General features: G+C 39.5%; 2 protein-coding genes across 15 annotated transcripts in view; one reads left to right on the top strand and one right to left on the bottom strand.

The window, feature by feature from the left end:
- NIF3L1 (NGG1 interacting factor 3 like 1) overlaps positions 1-21684 on the bottom strand; it is a 105353-nt gene that overhangs the window by 7921 nt on the left and 75748 nt on the right. For 9 of the 12 annotated variants that reach the window (XR_012421360.1, XR_012421356.1, XR_012421358.1 and 6 more), the window contains one exon: positions 13995-14179. The gene's annotated coding sequence lies outside the window, so the exon portion shown is untranslated. Of the gene's footprint in view, positions 1-13994; positions 14180-21684 lie in introns of those variants that run through there. The other 3 variants (XR_012421361.1, XR_012421357.1, XR_012421359.1) reach the window with 1 other exon arrangement.
- Positions 1-21684, top strand: part of ORC2 (origin recognition complex subunit 2) — a 60103-nt gene that overhangs the window by 10417 nt on the left and 28002 nt on the right. For all 3 annotated transcript variants that reach the window (XM_005573888.4, XM_045368357.3, XM_005573889.4), the window contains 3 exons: positions 9880-9969; positions 18020-18112; positions 19493-19524. In XM_005573888.4, coding sequence (XP_005573945.1) covers positions 9880-9969; positions 18020-18112; positions 19493-19524 — 215 coding nt within the window. The remainder of the gene's footprint in view (positions 1-9879; positions 9970-18019; positions 18113-19492; positions 19525-21684) is intronic.

The raw sequence follows: 21684 nt of genomic DNA, 5'->3' as shown, positions 1-21684 counted from the left end.
TTCTCAGAGATAAGTCTTCAGACAAAAAGAACTGTAATAGCTAGTAGTATTGCATTCTAATATATAAACAATATAGGGTTTTCTATATTATACTTTTGGATTGTTTCTAACTTTTTATTAGTGTAACTAATGCAGTAGTGATTGATTTTGATGTCAGACTTGAGTCTTTGAATGTAAGTTTGCTGGAGATCGCCTGGTTGAACAGTATTGCCTTTTTTTTTTTTTTTTTTGAGACAGGGTCTCACTGTGTCACCTAGGCTGGAGTGCAGTGGCACAATCAAGGCTCACTACAACTTTAGTCTCCCTGGGCTTAGGTGATCCTCCCACCTAAGCCTCCTGAGTAGCTGCAACTACAGGTGCGCACCACCATGCCTGGCTAGTTTTTGTATATTTTGTAGAGGTGGGGTCTCACCATGTTGACCAGGCTGGTCTCAAACTCCTGGGCTCAAGTGATCTGCCAGCCTTGGCCTATCCAATGTGCTGAGATTGCAGGCGTGAGCCATTACGCCCAGCCTGCTTTTTTTTTTTTTTTTTTTTTAATTTTTAAGATAGCATATCCATAATGCATCAACTGGAATTTTCCAGTTTCATTTTCCTCCAATAAACTGATAACTTAATGATACTTTTAATGCTATCTGAGTGTAGTAGGCTTTCATGTTTCTCAAATTTTCTCTTAAATCTTTTACAGTTTCTCATTCGTACCTTAAAACCAGTCGTTTTAGTTAATAACTTTTTCAAATTTATATTTTGTCTATATTTGACATAGAGACAAAAATAAATTATATAGGCCAGGCGTGGTGGCTCATGCCTGTAATCCCAGCACTTTGGGAGGACGAGGTGGGCAGATCATGAGGTTAGGAGATTGAGACCATCCTGGCTAACATGGTGAAACCCCGTCTCTACTAAAAATACAAAAAAAAAATTAGCTGGGTATGGTGGTGGGCGCCTGTGGTCCCAGCTACTCAGGAGGCTGAGGCAGGAGAATGGCATGAATCTAGGAGGTGGAGCTTGCAGTGAGCCTAGATCGTGCCATTGTACTCCAGCCTGGGCGACTGAGTGAGACTCTGTCTCAAAAATAATAAGAAGGGTGCTTCCAAGATGGCCGAATAGTAACAGCTCCAGCCTCCAGCTCCCAGCATGAGCGACACAGAAGACAGGTGATTTCTGCATTTCCAATTGAGGTACTGGGTTCATCTCACTGGGGCGTGTCGAACAGTCGGTGCAGGACAGTGGGTACAGTCCACCAAGCAAGAACTGAAGCCGGGTGAGGCATCGCCCAGGAAGCGCAAGGGGGAAGGAAATTCCCTTTCCTAGCCAAGTGAAACTGTGACACAACACCTGGAAAATCGGGTTACTCCCACCCTAATACTGAACTTTACCAAGGGTTTTAGCAAACAACACACCGGGAGATTATATCCCACACCTGGCTCCAAGGGTCGCACACCCATGGAGCCTCCCTCATTGCTAGCGCAGGAGTCTGAGATCTAACTGCAAGGCAGCAGCAAGGCTGGGGGAGGGACGCCCGCCATTGCTGAGGCTTGAGTAGGTAAACAGAGCAGCTGGGAAGTTCAGACTGCGTGGAGCCCACTGCAGCTCAGAGACCTTTCTGCCTCTGTAGACTCCACCTCTGGGGACAAGGCATAGCCAAACAACAGGCAGCAGAAACCTCTGCAGATTTAAATGTCCCTGTCTGTCAGCTTTGAAGAGAGTAGTAGTTCTCCTAGCATGGAGTTTGAGATCTGAGAACAGACAGACTGCCTGCTCAAGTGGGTCCCTGACCCCTGAATAGCCTAACTGGGAGGCACCCCCTACTAGGGGCAGACTGACACCTCACACCTCACACAGCCGGGTACCCCTCTGAGATGAAGCTTCCAGAGGAACGACCAGGCAGCAACATTTGCTGTTCAGCAATATTCACTCTTCTGCAGCCTCCACTGCGGATACCAAGGCAAACAGGATCTGGAGTGGAACTCCAGCAAACTCCAACCCTCCAGCTGAGGGTCCTGACTGTTAGAAGGAAAACTAACAAACAGAAAAGACATCCACACCAAAACCCCATCTGTATGTCACCATCATCAAAGACCAAGGGTAGATAAAACCACAAAGATGGGGAAAAAACAGAGCAGAAAAGCTGAAAATTCAAAAAATCAGAGCGCCTCTCCCCCTCCAAAGGAATGCAGCTCTTTGCCAGCAATAGAACAAAGCTGGAACAAAGCTGGATGGAGAATGACTTTAACGAGTTGAGAGAAGAAGGCTTCAGACAATCAAACTTCTCCGAGCTAAAGGAGGAAGTTTGAACCCATCGCAAAGAAGCTAAAAACCTTGAAAAAAGATTAGACGAATAGCTAACTAGAATAACCAATGTAGAGAAGTCCTTAAATGACCTGATAGAGCTGAAAACCATGGCATGAGAACTACATGACAAATGCACAAGCTTCAGTAACCAATTTGATCAACTGGAAGAAAGGGTATCAGTGATTGAAGATCAAATGAATGAAATGAAGCAAGAAGAGAAGTTTAGAGAAAAAAGAGTAAAAAACGAACAAACCCTCCAAGAAATATGGGACTATGTGAAAAGACCAAATATATGTCTGATTGGTGTTTCTGAAAGTGACAGGGAGAATGGAACCAACTTGGAAAACATTCTGCAGGATATTATCCAGGAGAACTTCCCCAACCTAGCAAGTCAGGCCAACATTCAAATTCAGGAAATACAGAGAACGCCACTAAAATACTCCTCGAGAAGAGCAACTCCAAGACACATAATTGTCAGATTCACCAAAGTTGAAATGAAGGAAAAATGTTAAAGGCAGCCAGAGAGAAAGCTCGGGTTACCCGTAAAGGGAAGCCCATCAGACTAACAGCAGATCTCTTGGCAGAAACTCTACAAGCCAGAAGAGAGTGGGGGCCACTATTCAACATCCTTAAAGAATTTTCAACCCAGAAATTCATATCCAGCCAAACTAAGTTTCATAAGTGAAGGAGAAATAAAATCCTTTACAGACAAGCAAATGCTGAGAGATTTTTGTTACCACCAGGCCTGCCCTCCAAGAGCTCCTGAAGGAAGCGCTAAACACGGAAAGGAACAACCAGTACCAGCCACTGCAAAAACATGCCAAAATGTAAAGACCATCGATGCTAGGAAGAAACTGCATCAACTAACGAACAAAATAACCAGCTAACAGGTTATTTTGTAATAATGACAAATAATGTCATTTGTCATCGTAATGACAGGACTGAGTTTACAGATAACAATATTAACCTTAAATGTAAATGGGCTAAATGCTTCAATTAAAAGACAAAGACTGGCAAATTGGATAAAGAGTCAAGATGCATCAGTGTGCTGTATTCAGAGACCCCATCTCACGTGCAGAGACATACATAGGCTCAAAATAAAGGGATGGAGGAAGATCTACCAAGCAAATGGAAAATGAAAAAAGGCAGGGGTTGCAATCCTAGTCTCTGATAAAACAGATTTTAAACCAACAAAGATCGAAAGAGACAAGGAAGGCCATTACATAATGGTAAAGGGGTCAATTCAACAAGAAGAGCTAACCTAAATATATACGCAGCCATTACAGAAGCACCCAGATTCATAAAGCAAGTCCTTAGAGACGTACAAAGAGACTTAGACTCCCATACAATAATAATGGGAGACTTTAATACCCCACTGTCAACATTAGACAGATCAACAAGACAGAAAGTTAACAAGGATATCCAGGAATTGAACTCAGCTCTGCACCAAGCGGACCTAATAGACATCTACAGAACTCTCCACCCCAAATCAACAGAATATACATTCTTCTCAGAACCACATCGCACTTATTCCAAAATTGACCACATAGTTGGAAGTAAAGCACTCCTCAGCAAATGTACAAGAACACAAATTATAACAAACTGTCTCTCAGACCACAGTGCAATCAAACTAGAACTCAGGATTAAGAAACTCAGTCAAAACCACTCAACTACATGGAAACTGAACAACCTGCTCCTGAATGACTACTGGGTACCTAACGAAATGAAGGCAGAAATAAAGATGTTCTTTGAAACCAATGAGAACAAAGACAACATACCAGAATCTCTGGGACAGATTTAAAGCAGTGTGTAGAGGGAAATTTATAGCACTAAATGCCCACAAGAGAAAGCAGGAAAGATCTAAAATTGACACCCTAACATCACAATTAAAAGAACTAGAGAAGCAGGAGAAAACACATTCAAAAGCTATCAGAAGGCAAGAAATAACTAAGATCAGAGCAGAACTGGAGGAGATAGAGACACAAAGAACCCTTCAAAAAATTGGTGAATCCAGGAGCTGGTTTTTTGAAAAGATCAACAAAATTGATAGACCGCTAGCAAGACTAATACAGAAGAAAATAGAAAAGAATCAAATAGATGCAATAAAAAATGATAAAGGGGATATCACCACTGACCCCACAGAAATATAAACTACCATCAGAGAATACTATAAACACCTCTACGCAAATAAACTAGAAAACCTAGAAGAAATGGATACATTCCTGGACACATACACTCTTCCAAGACTAAACCAGGAAGAAGTTGAATCCCTGAATAGACCAATAACAGGCCCTGAAATTGAGGCAATAATTAAGAGCCTACCAACCAAAAAAAGTCCAGGACCAGACAGATTCACAGCCGAATTCTACCAGAGGTACAAAGAGGAGCTGGTACCATTCCTTCTGAAACTATTCCAATCAATAGAAAAAGAAGGAATCCTCCCTAACTCATTTCATGAGGCCAACATCATCCTGATACCAAAGCCTGGCAGAGACACAACAAAAAAAGAGAATTTTAGACCAATATCCCTGATGAACATCGATGCAAAAATCCTCAATGAAATACTGGCACACTGAATCCAACAGCACATCAAAAAGCTTACCACCATGAGTAAGTGGGCTTCATCCCTGGGATGCAAGGCTGGTTCAATATACGCAAATCAATACACGTAATCCAGCATATAAACAGAACCAAAGACAAAAACCACATGATTATCTCAATAGATGCAGAAAAGACCTTTGACAAAATTCAACAGCCCTTCATGCTAAAAACTCTCAATAAATTCGGTATTGATGGAACGTATCTCAAAATAATAAGAGCTATTTATGACAAACCCACAGCCAATATCATACTGTATGGGCAAAACCTGGAAGCATTCCCTTTGAAAACTGGCACAAGACAGGGATGCCCTCTCTCATCACTCCTATTCAACATAGTGTTGGAAGTTCTGGCCAGGGCAATCAGGCAAGAGAAAGAAATAAAGGGTATTCAGTTAGGAAACAATGAAGTCAGATTGTCCCTGTTGCAGATGACATGATTGTATATTTAGAAAACCCCATCATCTCAGACCAAAATCTCCTTAAGCTGATAAGCAACTTCAGTGAAGTCTCAGCATACAAAATCAATGTGCAAAAATCACAAGCATTCCTATACACCAATAACAGACAAACAGAGAGCCAAATCATGAGTGAACTCCCATTCACAATTTCTTCAAAGAAAATAAAATACCTAGGAATCCAACTTACAAGGTATGTGAAGGACCTCTTTAAGGAGAACTACAAACCACTGCTCAACAAAATAAAAGAGGACACAAACAAATGGAAGAACATTCCATGCTCATGGATAGGAAGAATCAATATTGTGAAAATGGCCATACTGCCCAAGGTAATTTACAGATTCAATGCCATCCCCATCAAGCTACCAATGACTTTCTTCACAGAATTGGAAAAAACTGCTTTAAAGTTCATATGGAACCAAAAAAGAGCCCGCATTGCCAAGACAATCCTAAGCCAAAAGAACAAAGCTGGTGGCATCACGCCACCTGACTTCACACTATACTACAAGGCTACAGTAACCAAAACAGCATGGTACTGGTACCAAAACAGAGACGTAGACCAATGGAACAGAACAGAGCGCTCAGAAATAATACCACACATCTGCAACCATCTGATCTTTGACAAACCTGACAAAAACAAGAAATGGGGAAAGGATTCCTTAGTTAATAAATGGTGCTGGGAAAACTAGCTAGCCTTGAGTAGAAAGCTGAAACGGGATCCCTTCATTACACCTTATACAAAAATTAATTCAAAATGGATTAGAGACTTAAATCTTAGACCTAAAACCATAAAAACCCTAGAAGAAAACCTAGGTAATACCATTCAGGTCATAGGCATGAGCAAGGACTTCATGTCTGAAACACCAAAAGCAATGGCAACAAAAGCCAAAATTGACAAATGGGATCTAATTAAAGAGCTTCTGCACAGCAAAAGAAACTACCATCAGAGTGAACAGGCAACCTACAGAATGGGAGAAAATTTTTGCAATCTACTCATCTGACAAAGGGCTAATATCCAGAACCTACAAAGAACTCAAACACATTTACAAGAAAAAAACCAACCCCATCAAAAAGTGGGCAAAGAATATGAACAGACACTTCTCAAAAGAAGACATTTATGCAGCCAACAGACACATGAAAAAATGCTCATCATCACTAGCCATCAGAGAAATGCAAATCAAAACTACAATGAGATACCATCTCATACCAGTTAGAATGGTGATCATTAAAAAGTCAGGAAACAACAGGTGCTGGAGAGAATGTGGAGAAAGAGGAACACTTTGACACTGTTGGTGGGACTGTAAACTAGTTCAACCATTGTGAAGACAGTGTGGCGATTCCTCAAGGATCTAGAACTAGAAATACCATTTGACCCAGCCATCCCATTACTGGGTATATACCCAAAGGGTTATAAATCATGCTGCTATAAAGACACATGTACACTTATATTTATTGAGGCACTATTCACAATAGCAAAGACTTGGAACCAACCCACATGTCCATCAATGACAGACTGGATTAAGAAAATGTGGCATATATACACCATGGTATACTATGTAACCATAAAAAAGGATGAGTTCATGTCCTTTGTAGGGACATGGATGCAGCTGGAAACCATCATTCTCAAAAACTATCACAAAAACAGAAAACCAAGCACCGCATGTTCTCACTCATAGGTGGGAACTGAACAATGAGAACACTTGGACACAGGAAGGGGAACATCACACACCGGGGCCTGTTGTGGGGTGTGGGAAGTGGGGAGGGATAACATTAGGAGATACACCTAATGTAAATGATGAGTAAATGGGTGCAGCATACCAACATGGCACATGTATACACATGTAACAAACCTGCACGTTGTGCACATGTACCCTAGAACATAAAGTATAATAGATAAAAAATAATATAAATATAGTTATACATTCTGTATTCTAATTATATATTCTAGTTGTAGTTCTATAATTGTAGTAACAAGTTCTCCATAAATAGACTTGTGCATATATGAAAACTAGATATGCTATAGGAGTAGCATTGCAGATCACTGGGGTAGCGATGAACTGGTCAGTAAATGGTGATGGGACAATTGTATATTCCCTTTTAAAAAAAAGACCCTCTACCTCCCTTTATAAACAGATTAAATACCTTGATTATTTAAACATGAAAAGCAAATTGTAAACGCTTTTAGGTGAAAATAGAATGTGGTTTTGGTCTTGATTATAGAAAGTTTTCTTACAAAATATGTAATCAAAAGAAAAGATTGACAAAATCAACTAATTACCATTCATTGTTTCTCAAGAAAATGAGAAGACTACAGACTAGAACAAAATGTTGCAAAAGACATGTCTGATAAAGGACTTTTAATCCAAAATATACAAAGAGTTCTTAAAATTCAGCAATAAGAAAACAATTAAAAATAGGCAAATAGGTATTTGAACAGATACTGTATGTGTATTTGCCATCTATTTTTATTCTTTATTATCAAGGAAAATAAACAGATGGCCAATAAGCATATGAAAATATGCTCAATATCATATCATTAGGGAATTGCAAATTGAAAGAAAATGAGATACCACTATACACCTATTAGAACAGCCAAAATCCAAAGCACCAATACCACCAAATACTGGTTAGGATGTGGAGCAACAAGAACTCATTTATCTGTAGTTAATGCAAAATGGTACAGCCCCATGAAAAACAGCTGTGCTGCTGCTTACAAAATTCAACATACTCTAACCATATAATTCAGCAGTTATGCTCCTTAGTATTTACCCAAATGAGTTGAAAACATGTCCACACAAAAACCTGCAGGTGGACCTTTATAGCAATTTCATTCATAATGGCCAAAACTTGGAAGCAACAAAGAGGTCCTTCAGTAGATGAATGAATGAACAAACTGGCACATCCTGAGTATGGAGTATTCAGCACTTAAATGAAAAAGCTATCAAGCTATGAACAAGACATGAAAGGACCTTAAAAGTATGTTACTAAGTGAAAGAAGCCAATCTGAAAAGGCTACATACTGTATGATTCCAACTATATGACATTCTGGAAAATGCAAAACTATGGTGACAGTAAAAAGACTAGTGTAAAGTCTATTTTATAAGAAACCAGCACTTTCCTTCAAATGACACCATAAAAAGAGTGTAAAGACAAGCCACAGTGTAAAGAAGGTTTTTTTTCTGAGAAGATACCTGTAAAAAAATGTTCTATGTCAGTAATGATTAAGGAAACACAAATTAAGACACCTCTCTTCATGAGATTCAGTTTATACCCATTGTTTGACAAAGATTAAGGAATTTGGATAAAACCAAGTGTCAGTAGGAATACAGATCACTAGGAAAGCTTAAGCAATAAGGAGGATGAGCACACATTTTGGAAAGTTTGACACTATTTTCTAATAAATTCATTAAGTATTGACAATACATCACATATTTAAATGAAAAACAATGGTTTCAAAAACGTAATGAGGAGGGCATTGTTTTATATTTTTAATTTCTGGCTTCACTGAAGGCAACTGGATTTTCTTACCTGCTTCACACATTCCATTAGTCAATATGATAACTTGTTATCACGTCATGTTGTCTCTGGCATACCTCACTGTACACTCTTGATTGAGAATCAAAAGGTAATTAATGTCTTAGTATTATTAAGAAGTAATTTTGACCTCAGGGATCCTAGCAACCCTCAGGCCACATGTTGGAAATTGCTGTGTTAGGGAGTAGGATACTAGAAATGAATGTTCACTGTTGTAGGTAGCAGTTGATATTTAAAGAGGAGACTGAAGAATGTCAGTTAAGTCAGCATCTGTTAAGAAAGCTGTTTTTTTTTTGTTTTTTTTTTTGAGTTGGAGTCTCACTTTATCGCCCAGGCTAGAGTGCAGTGGCACAATCTCTGCTCACCGCAACCTCCGCCTCCTGGGTTCAAGGAGTTCTCCTGCCTCAGCCTCCTGAGTAGCTGGGACTGCAGGCGTGTGCCCCCATGCCCAGCTGATTTTTTTGTATTTTTAGTAGAGACGGGGTTTCACCGTGTTAGCCAGGATGCTCTCGATCTCCTGACCTCATGGTCACCTGGCTCAGCCTCCCAAAGTGCTGGGATTATAGGTGTGAGCCACCGGGCCCGGCCAAGAAAGCTTCTACCATAAAACAGCTGTTTAAATCTCAACCTCAACAATTGTACTTTTCATCTTTGCTTCAGAAAATAAATATAACCAATAAAGTCCTTTTAGTCCTCCCTCCCCAGGGGCAACTGTTGTTATGAATTGAATGCATATCCCTCTAATCTGGGGTTTTGCCATGTTTTTGTATTTTTACATAGATGTCTGTGTATCTTTGAATAGCATGTTAAAACCTATAAAAACAGTTCCATAGCCTGTTTTCTTTACAATGTATTTCTAAATATTTTATATATAAATATAGTTAAACCTTTATGCAAGGCTGTGAGGGGTACAGATCTTTAGTTTTTTGTTAAAATTTTTTTTTCTGTTAATTTTGTTCTTTTTTCCTAAATGTATGTTGCATTTTTTCTTTCAGAATCGTTGAAAAATGGCTCTGCTACAGGTGGTGGAAATAAAGTTTATTCTTTTCAGAATAGAAAACACTCTGAAAAGATGGCTAAATTAGGTATGTTGCTTTTCTGATTTCTGTAACTATTATTCATCTTTCCTAAGGTAGATTTAACCACATTCCCCATGATTATCATACTACTGTATTTCCTATAGGAATGAAGACAGATTCCCTATGGTTTAGGGAATAATGAGACATTCCCTAAAAGAAGGATGTTATATTAAGCACAATTAAGTTCATTTGGTTTTTTACATGCTCAGATGTCTTCTGTTTTCAGCTAGATTATAAGCTTCTTGTAGTATGAGCACAGTCTGTTTTTCTTTAGTCCTCTCCAAAATATGTAGCTTAGTTTCTTTTTCTTTCTTTTTTTTTTTTTTTCAAAGGTGGAGTCTCACTCTGTTGCCCAAGCTGGAGTGCAGTGGTGCAATCTCGGCTCACTGCAACCTCCACCTCCCAGGTTCACGTGATTCTCCTGCCTCAGCCTTCTAAGTAGCTGAGACTACAGGTGTGTGCCACCACACCTGGCTAACTTTTTTGTATTTTTTTTTTATTATAGTTTACGTTCTAGGGTACATGTGCACAACGTACAGGTTTGTTACATATGTATACATGTGCCATGTTGGTGTGCTGCACCCATTAACTCGTTATTTACATTAGGTATATCTCCTAATGCTTTTGGTCTTTTCACATAATCCCATATTTCTTGGAGGCTTTGTTCATTTCTTTTTATTCTTTTTTCTCTAAACTTCTCTTCTCACTTCATTTCATTCATTTGATCTTCAATCACTGATACCCTTTCTTCCAGTTGATCGAGTCAATTACTGAAGCTTGTGCATTTGTCACATAGTTCTCGTGTCATGGTTTTCATCTCTATCAGGTCGTTTGTGGACTTCTCTGCATTGGTTATTCTAGTTATCCATTTGTCAAATCTTTTTTCAAGGTTTTTAGTTTCTTTGTGCTGGGTTCATAGTTCCTCATTTAGCTCTGAGAAGTTTGATCGTCTGAAGCCTTCATCTCTCAACTTGTCAAAGTCATTCTCCGTCCAGCTTTGTTCCGTTGCTGGCAAGTAGCTGTGTTCCTTTGGAGGGGGATAGGCGCTCTGATTTTTTGAATTTTCAGCTTTTCTGCACTGCTTTTTCCCCATCTTTGTGGTTTTATCTACCTTTGGTCTTTGATGATGGTGATGTACAGATGGGGTTTTGGTGTGGATGTCCTTTCTGTCTGTCAGTTTTCCCTCTAACAGTCAGGACCCTCAGCTGCAGGTCTGTTGGAGTTTGCTTGAGGTCCACTTCAGACCCTCTTTGCCTGGGTATCAGCAGCGGAGGCTGCAGAAGAGTGAATATTGCTGAACAGCAAGTGTTGCTGTCTGATTGTTCCTCTGGATGCTTCGTCTCAGAGGTATACCCAGCCGTGTGAGGTGTTAGGTGTCAGTCTGCCCCTAGTTGGGGGTGTCTCACAGTTAGGCTACTTGGGGGTCAGGGACCCACTTGAGCAGGCAGTCTGTCCGTTCTTAGATCTCAAACTCCACGCAGGGAGAATCACTACTCTCTTCAAAGCTGTCAGACAGGGACATTTACATCTGCAGAGGTTTCTGCTGCTTTTTGTTTAGCTATGCCCTGAACCCAGAGGTGGAGTCTACAGAGGCAGGAAGGCCTCCTTGAGCTGTGGTGGGCTCCACCCAGTTGGAGCTTCCAGGCCCCTTTGTTTACCTACTCAAGCCTCAGCAATGGCGGGCACCCCTCCCCCAGCCTCGCTGCCACCTTGCAGTTAGATCTCAGACTGCTGCGCTAGCAATAAGGGAGGCTCTCTGGGCGTGCGACCCTCAGAGCCAGGCGCAGGATACAATCTCCTGGTGTGCCATTTGCTAAGACCCTTGGTAAAGCGCAATATTAGGGTGGGAGTGACCCGATTTTCCAGGTGTTGTGTGTCACAGTTTCCCTTGGCTAGGGAAAGGAATTCCCTTCCCCTTTGTGCTTCCCGGGTGAGGCGATGTCTCGCCCTGCTTCTGCTCTCACTCATTGGGCTGCACCCACTGTCCTGTACTGACTGTTCAACACGCCCCAGTGAGATGAACCTGGTACCTCAGTTGAAAATGCAGAAATCACCTGTCTTCAGTGTCACTCACACTGGGAGCTGAAGGCTGGAGCTGTTCCTATTTGGCCATCTTGGCACCCAATCCCAAGTTTTTTGTATTTTTAGTAGAGAAGGGGTTTCACCATGTTGACCAGGTTGGTGTCAAACTCCCAACCTCAAGTGATCCACCCGCCTCAACCTCCCAAAGTGCTAGGATTACAAGCATGAGCCACTGTGCCCAGCCATAGCTTAGTCTCTTCACAAACTATTTTGAAGTAACAAGTGAGAGTCACATAGAGCTATTCTGAATTAATGATTAAATAAGAGTTTTGCTGGACAATCCCAGCACTTTGGGAGGCTGAGGCAGGAAGCAGGCAGATCCCTTGAGGTCAAGAGTTTGAGACCAGCCTGGCCAACATGGTAAAACCCCATCTCTACATGGTGGTGCGTGCCTATAGTCCCAGCTATCCAGGCAGCTGAGGCAGGAGAATCACTTGAACCTGGGAGGCAGAGCTTGCAGTGAGCCGAGATTGTGCCACTGCACGCCAGCCTGGGTGACAGAGCAAGACTCCATCTCAAAAAAAAAAAACCAAAAAAAACCCACAGAGCTTTACCCTGTATATGGAAAAATGTTGTTTATATTACAGGAAAATGCTTACATAAAATTATTAGGAATAGTCTTCTAACATTTTTCTTACTTGAGTTACCACCTATACCAATTACACTTCAATTGCTGATTTTCAGAGAACTAAGCTGTAATAAATTACATATAACCTTAAAATTAAACTGTCAATTATTTTTTAAAATTCAGGCCAGGCATGGTAGCTCACACCTGTAATCCCAGCACTTTGGGTGGCCAAGCCAGGAGGATAGCTTGAGGTCAGTAGTTCAATACCAGCCTGGGCAACATAGCGAAACCCTGTCTCTACAGAAAATTAAAAAATTAGCCAGGCATGGTGGTGCATTCCTGTAATCCCAGCTTCTTGGGAGGCTGAAGCAGGAGGATCGCTTGAGCCTAGGGGTTCAAGGTTACGGTGAGCCACGATCACACCACTACACTCCAGCCTGGGTGACAGAGTGAAACCCTGTCTCAAAAAAACAAAAACAAACAAAAGAATCAGATGGCACTGTATTTCGATCTTGTGGTATGAGGGGGTCATCATTTTTGAAAGCAGTAAGGAAGGAAAGTAATATATGTGAAAGTACTTTGAAAATTATAAAGGTATATAAATATAAGGTTTGGAAATACCAAAAAGTCAGGAACAAGAGAATAATTATTATCCACCTGGTAAATCTAATAGTTGAAAAAGAGGGCTTACAATGTATAAGTATAAAACACCTATGGATATTTCTTCAGTGGTTTGTTTTTATTCAATCACTGTAGCCAATGACACATGTAAACATTCAGGGTCAAGTAAAAATGAAATATGTTAAATGTTGACACTGATGAGGAATATATGAGAAGTAATTATAAAACCTGTATTTCTGAATATAAGTTAATCAATTGACAAAATCAGTTTAGTTTTTCTAAAAGTTGTAACATTAAATACATTACTGATTTTGAACATAACATGGTACATACAATAATTTACATTAATTGATGTGTTTCTTAGTATATATTTATCTATATCAAGAAATTAAGTTTTTTTGGTTGGGCGCAGTGGCTCACTCCTATAATCCCAGCACTTTGGGAGGCCGAGGTAGGTGGATCACTTGAGATCGGGAGTTCAAAACCAGCCTGGCCCACATGGTGAAACTCATCTCTACTAAAAATACAAAAATGAGCTGGATGTGGTGGTGCGCACCTGTAATTCTGGCTACCTGGGAGGCTGAGGCAGGAGAATCACTTGAACCCAGAACATGAAGGTTGTTTAAATCTATAAAAATGACTGAATCCTGTATAGGAGCACTGAGAAACCGGAGAAATGCTGATGTAATTATTAGAAGAAAGATAAAATAGACACCAAGACCAAAATGAAACCCTAGAACAATGGTGCAGGACAAAAAAATACCACTGGAGAAAGAGGAGAATTATTATTGTGAAGTGAAATAGAACTCACAGGAGTAATCAAGTAGTAGTTCTCCATTTGGAGAATCAGCACGCTCATAACTTAAAGATGATAATGTGTTGTATTTGTAAGCGCTGCATAAAACTGGAATATTGTCTTCATTCTCTGCATTTCTGTCATCACATCTGAAACAAATACACATTTTAAAGTCATGAGAAGATAGTTTTATAGATATTTAGTTTTTATTATTATGACCATGAAATTTCAGGAACACAGTTTGACAGACTGATCAGACTTCTAAAATCTTTGTTTAGTTACAACCCATGTTTAGTTACGATGCTCTTTAATGAATTTCATTGACTCATTAAGTATTGTTGCTAATTGTGTTTACATCTAAATATATCAGTAAAATAGAATGCCTTAATATTTAATAAATAACATGATCTGCCAGAAAATCATGTTATTCTGAGTATAAATGATTATTTTGACCAGGTATAGTGGCTCACGCCTATAATCACAACACTTTGAGAGGACAAGGCAAGAGGATCACTTAAGCCCAGGAGTTTGAGACTAGCCTGCGCAACATAGTGAGACCTTATCTCTATAAAAAAAAATTTAAAAAAAGAAAAAGATTTTCATATAATTGGGCTAACCAAGATATAGGGCTAGAAATAGACTATAGGTTAGATAGGAAGGCTTTGTAAAATACAGAGAATGTATCTAGGGTAAGAAAATAAATGTAAACAAAAGAGCAAAAGTAGAATTACCAGGTAGAGAAGAAAGTGAGGAGTTCAATCAGGCTGGAGAAGTAAATGGGAAAATTAAAAATAGTTTGAGATCCAGCAATCCCACTACTGGATATATACACAAAGGGTATGAAATCAGTATGTTGAAGAGATCTGCACGCCCGTGTTCATTGCAGTATTATTTCACAATACCCAGGATATGGAATCAACCTATATGTTCATCAACAGATGAGCAGATAAATATAAATGAGGTAAAAGAAAATAAGTATCTTTTTTAAAAAAAGAAGAAAATGGATTGGTTAGATAGGACCAGATAACAGACTGATCTAAAGCTATCATTAGAGACCAGTTTATTGTGTAAAAGACAATATAGATGAATTATTAGAATAATGAATATAAAGATACAAAATTTATGCCCTATTTTTTTTTTTACAAGCCCACAAGTAACATCATTTTTTTTTAAGGGTCTCTCTGTATTGCCCAGGCTGGAATGTGTGGTGTAATCTTGGCTCGCTGCAACTTCCATGTCCTGGGCTCAAGCGATCTTCCTACCTCAGCTTCCCAAGTAGCTTGGACTAAAGTCACACGCCACCACACCTGGCTAATTTTTCTGTTCTTTTGTAGAGACAGGGTTTCTTCATGTTGCCCAGTCTGGTCTCGAACTCCTAGACTCAAGTGATCCACCCACCTCCATCTTCTAAAGTGCTGGGATTATAGGCTTGAGCCACCATGTCCAGGCCTAATTTTGTATTAATAGAGTCAACAGCCATGCCATTACATTTCATTTAATATCATCGAAAACAAATATGACACAGGAGCAAGAAAAGAATGATAAAAACTGTACACACGCATTGAAAGTGTGCATGCAGATGATTAATACAGAGCAAAAGTCAGCCAGCTTTTTCTGTAAAGGGCCAGACAGTAAATATTTTCAGCTCTGTGAGCTAGACAGTCTCTGTTGTGACTACTGAACTTGGCTGTTGTAGCTGAAAAGCAGCCACAAACAATACATATGGATGGTGTGGCTATGTTCCAATAAAACTGTACTTAAAACAAGTGGAAAGTCTGGGTTTGGCCCATAGACTTATAGCTTGCTGACCCCTGACGTAAAGAAACACTGTAACTTTTTGCCATTCACAGTCATAACTAAACAAAAAGTTATGTGTTAAATAGTGGTTCACCACTGGGCGTGATGACTCATGCTTGTAATCTTAACACTTTGAGAGGCCGAGGTGGGAGGAGCACTTGAGGCCAGGAGTTTGAGACCAGCCTGAGCAACATAGGAAGACCCTGTCTCTACAAAAATTTAAAAATTAGATAGGCATGGTGGTGCACCCCTGTGGTCCCAGCTATTTGGGAGTTTGAGGTGGGAGGATGGCTTGGGCCCAGGAGGTCAAGGCTGCAGTGAGCCATGATCACACCACTGCACTCCTGGGTGACAGGTAGTTGTACTAGGCATTGTGCCTGGTGCTTATTAGACATGTTGAGTCATCCAAGAGGTGTTGGAATGTCTGCCTATCTCTGTGTACTCACAAAAATGACTATCTTGGCCGGGCATTGTGGCTCACACCTGTTATCCCAGCACTTTGTGAGGCCAAGGCAGGCGGATCATGAGGTCAGGAGTTTGCGACTAGCCTGGCCAGCATGGTGAAAACCTGTCTCTACTAAAAATACAAGAAATTAGCTGGGCATGGTGGTGCACACCTGTAATCCCAGCTACTTGGGAGGCTGAGGCTGGAGAATTGCTTGAATCTGGGAGGCAGAGGTTGCAGTGAGCTGAGATCGCACCACTGTACTCCAGCCTGGGCAACAGAGCAAGACTCTATCTCAAAAAAAAAAAAAAAAAAAAGACTATCTTGTTCTTATTCCTCTTCAATTCTTTCTTTTTCTTCTTTTCTCCCTGACTCCTTTGTAGTTTTATAGTTATTTAAAATCAGGTGGAGCATTTTTATGTTTCAGTATAAAACCAGAATGATCTCAGCTAAGTTGCTTTTGTTGCTTCTTTTCATATGAAGTTTTTTCCCTATCCTGTGAATCAGCCTTTAATCCAAAAATGACATAAAGAGAAGAGCAAGGACTGAGCCTTAAGTATGCCTAGAATGTTGAGGAGGCTGAGGACAGTGAAGAAGAGATGGACTAACCACCACCGGTAGCTTGGGAACCAGGATAATGTCATAAGACTCAAATGGAGGAATAATACCAAGGGAGATTTAAAAAAAAAAAACAAAAGCAAAACAACAACAACAACAAAACCTAGTGAATCATATAGAATGCCAAAGAGATTAAGAAAAAAGAAGCAGCCAATTCATTTGTAGAGATTGTTATGAGTATCTTGGGTCAGTTTCAAGATTGGAGGATAAAAATGGGGGCAGGTTAGAAAGGTTTAGGAGCCAGTAAAATGGCTTTCACTTGTACAAATTTAACTACACCTTCTCCATTTAGAGAAAAAAGAAAAAAAGCAGTTAATTTGGTATGTGCCCTTTTTCTCAGTGAACAGTGTCCCAGTGTGAGAGTTAACTTGGAAAATGTAAATCTATTTCTTTATTTGGGTTCATTTTCCACATGCCTCTCATGGTGTGAGTGTGAGAGCATCATTAAAGATAACGATTATATTTTTTTATTTTAAATGGCCCCTATTACAAGCGATTTGGTCTTTGGTCTTTAGAAAAAAAAAAAAATGAGGGAAAGAAAATTGTTAAAGTAAAAATAAAATGGCCCCTAAACAAAAGACCACTATTTCATTTATTCTTAGTTGAAGAAATGGCCATCTGTTCAACACTCTGTTTTATGCATTATTTATACGTATTATAGAATTTTTGGCACAAAATAAACTGTTCCACACTTTATGGAAGATTTAAAAGATTTTAAAGTATAATTTTAACTCTGCACAGTTTTCCCTTGAGTTTAGATCTCACTTTCTGGCCATTCTTTCTCACCCCCCATCAAAGATGTGCCTCAACTATATATGGTAAGAAGTGAAAGGAACATAAGTGGTTGATGGAGAGGAGAGTATGGTAATTAGAGAAAGCAGCAAGGTCAAAGTTATTTGTATTTTTTTTTTTTTTTAAGAAATCTGTGGGTAATATGAAGGAAAATTTGAAGATGCTGGGAAGACAGCTAATAAAGGTGAAATTAGTACTACTCCTAATATGGACAGGATTATTTTTCTGATAAAAGTAGCAAAGGTTTTTAAAGAACTTTTGTAAGCGAAATAAGTTTATTTCCCTCTTTATCTACTGTTGTCCTTTAAAAGGTTTTTATATATTTCTTTGTTTACAGCTTCAGAACTAGCAAAAACACCAAAAAAAAGTGTTTCATTCAGTTTGAAGAATGATCCTGAGATTATGATAAACGTTCCTCAAAGTAGCAAGGGTAAGACATTACATTAGTTCTTTGAAAAGAGTTTTCATAGTTGCTTCAAGATAGAGCATGTTACTTTTTCCCTTGTTTGTGCATTTTTATATATTTTCTTCTTTTCTATTCTAAAAATTCATTCAACAAAATGCAATTAATATTTCAACTCATGTAACTTAGTATACTCATGTTTAGCAGTCAATAAGAGGGAAAAATATCTGTGCTAACTGAAGTTGTGCAAATTGACAGGGCTAACCAGAAATAGTCTTTAAATCCTGTTGTCATTTGCTTGAGTTAGCCAATTCTTTATAGAAGATTTGACTTTGGGAAATACTATATGAAATAAGGCGTTTGGAGTTTGGAAGTCTTACAGTAATTGTGGAGCGGCTATTTTTGAATGATCCCTTCTAACTAGATTAAAAAGTATACATTGTGTTTCTCTTTATTTATATTTTTCTTTTGGTTTTTGAACACCAATGTCACTTGCCGATATTTCTATTTTTTCATATTTTAGAGATGGCATCTCGCTATGTTGCCCAGGCTGAAGTGCATTGGCTATTCACGGGCACAATTAAAGCACACTATTAAAGCCTTGAACTCCTGGGCTCAAGTGATCCTCTAGCCTCAGCCTCTCGTGTAACAGGGCCTATAAGCACCATTGTGTCTGGCTCTATTGTACTTTTTTTTTTTTTGAGAAGGAGTCTCACTCTGTCACCTTGGCTGGAGTGCACTGGTGTGATCTTGGCTCATTGCAGCCTCTGCCTTCCGGGTTCAAGCAATTCTCCTGCCTCATACTCCCGAGTAGCTGGGATTACAGGCACCTGCCACCACACCCAGCTAATTTTTGTATTTTTAGTAGAAATAAGGTTTCACCCTGCAGGTCAGGCTGTTTTCTAACTCCTGACCTCAAGCGATCCTCCTGCCTTGGCCTCCCAAAGTGCTGGGATTATAGGCGTGAGCCACTGCTCCTGGACAGTTGTACCTTTCAATAATCAAAATTTAAAAGGGCTCCATTTTTCTTGTTAGAATGCTACAGAAATGCGGGAAGTAGCTGTTAATAATATGAGTGATCATGAAATGAATAGTGATAATCCTCCGGTGGAGAGGGAATTAATTTATAATTCAGTAATAATGTGGTGGCTTCTATGTAGAAGCTGCAGCTTTGCTTTTTTTTTTTTTTTTTTAAATTTTTAATTTTTTGAATAGACACAGGATCACGCTATGTTGCCCAGGCTGGTTTTGAACTCCTGGCCTCAAGCAATCTTCCTGCCTTGCCTCCCAAAGTGCTGGGATTACAGGTGTGAGCCACCATGCCTGGAAACTACTTTTGATGAAACTAGACCACAATGAAAAGTAAAGTGTCCGTAGTAAGTCATGGCTTTTTGTTTCATTCTTTAGGCCATTCTGCTTCAGACAAGGTTCAGCCGAAGGTAAGTGATTGACTAAAAAGCAAAAGCCTTAGTGTTACAAAGTAAGACATGATGAAAAATCGTCAGAAATTCGATGAAAAATTATCAGAAATTCAATGAAAAAATTGATCTCCTAATTTATATAGTGCTTTGTAATTTACAGATATTTGGCAGTTAAATATCTAACTTATAGATGGAGAATTGGAGGTTCAGAGAGGTGAAGTGACTTGTGTGAGTTCAGTTGACTGGAAGGAGAACAGCTAGAAAATGAAGCCAGGCCTCCCAGACCCAACTGTTGTGCTTTTTCTGCTGTGTGTAGCGGGCTTGAAAATTTTGGGGGTTTTGCTTTTATATGTCATGTTCTATTTCATTTGCAGGGGGAAGGGGGCAGTGTTGTGCAGTTTGATCCCAAGATGCATTAGATCCATTATTCTATCCTTTTATAATTTACATTTGAAAACTTAGGCTGGCTTAGGCAAATCCATTCCAGAGTAATTAAAAGGAATTGACAATTTTTATCTCCTCCTTTGTGGGTTTTTTTCTTTGTTTGTTTGTTTGTTTTTGAGACGGAGTCCTACTCTGTCACCTAGGCCGGAGTACAGTGGTGGCAATCTCGGCTCACTGAAACCTCCACCTCCCGGGTTCAAGTGATTCTTATGCGTCAGGCTTCTGAGTAGCTGGGATTACAAGTGCGAACCACCACACCCAGCTAATTTTTGTATTTTTTAGTAGAGGCAAGGCTTCACCATGTTGGCCAGGCTGGTCTTGAACTCCTGACCTCAAGTGATCCACCACGCCTGGCCTCCTTTGTGTTTTTGTGGTGTAATTTTCTCATTATGCCTTTTCGAGTGTTGAGTGTTCCATGAAAGGGCCATATATGCAAAGCATCCCCCAAATGCCAAAGGAGCCAAGAAACCAAAGGAGAAGGCAGACAAGTTTAGTTTGTCGGTAAAGGGTATTTTATTAGAGACAGGAGCATGGTCTTGGGCAGCCACAAGACAGGGTAGCTCTCTTCACTGTTACTCCCCAGAGCCATGGCTTACATAGCATAAGGAAAGGGTATACATGTTCCAGCAAGATAATTAAAGGCAACCCTCTTTAATTGTCAAGACGGCAAGAATGCTATATGCATTGTAGCCAGTAATTTGTGTAATAATATCAAGGTTGACATGCTCTTTCACAGAAGACAGTAAATAAAGTAGGAATCAGGAGGCATTCATGAGTCTGGGGCTAATCAGAAGTTAACATGATGGATTAGCATCCAAGATGGAGTCACTTTTGCCTCCACAGTCAGTATAGAGTACAGGCTGGAGTACAGTGGTGGCGATCTCAGCTCACTGAAACCTCCACCTCCCAGGTTCAAGTGATTCTTATGCGTCATCTAAGGCCATGCTTATGGCCTGTGCAGGAATGTCCTATTTAGACAAGTCTGTGTATGGGATTAGACATGCCAGAATTTCAATTGTCTTTAATAATGCTTTTTTCCTATATTATGTCTTGTGTGTTATATCACTATAAAAGGAAAAAAAGCTCATTGCCATAATCCAATCAAGAATTTAGATTATTCTTTCTCAAGTTATAGATTATAACCCATTAGTAGATATTGTCAACTCTCCCAAAAGACCAGAAAAACCTGTTGATGAAACAAAGCTACCTATTACAATAAGAGACAACATCGTTGTGACAGAATCTTAGTGTACTGTCTTAGAAAAGCAAGTTCAAGAGAAAATATGTATAGGGCTTGGGGATCCTGGGCTTAAGTGGCTTAAGGCAGGTTTTTCAAGATGGTAAACTGATTGGTATTGGGCAGAATTGGGGACATGATATTTTAGGATTGGTAGACACAGTGAAGATCGTGTCTTAAAGTGTATCTTGATAACTAAACTGTTGATAAGATAAGCTGTTTGCCCTGGGAGTAATCTGTTGTCCTGATAGGAGAACAGTTTGCCCAAATGAGCAAACCGTCAAGAGAGATTAGTTTGCAGAAATTTTCTATAGCAAGTAGGGAAATTATTTATTAGTCTTGTCTTTTTGAGCAGGAATTTTCTGCAATGGTTATTTTGACACTGGTGTTGTGAATTCTCAGACTTAAGCTGTGTATATATTATATAAGTTATCTCAATACTCAATCATGAAATCAGTTTAGTAAGACATAAACTGCATTTTTAACAAATGAAGTAG

This window comes from Macaca fascicularis, chromosome 12, assembly GCF_037993035.2.
Source record: "Macaca fascicularis isolate 582-1 chromosome 12, T2T-MFA8v1.1".
Taxonomy (NCBI): Eukaryota; Metazoa; Chordata; class Mammalia; order Primates; family Cercopithecidae; genus Macaca; species Macaca fascicularis.
Note: the sequence above shows the minus strand (reverse complement) of the source record. Positions and strands in the feature narration are given on the sequence as shown.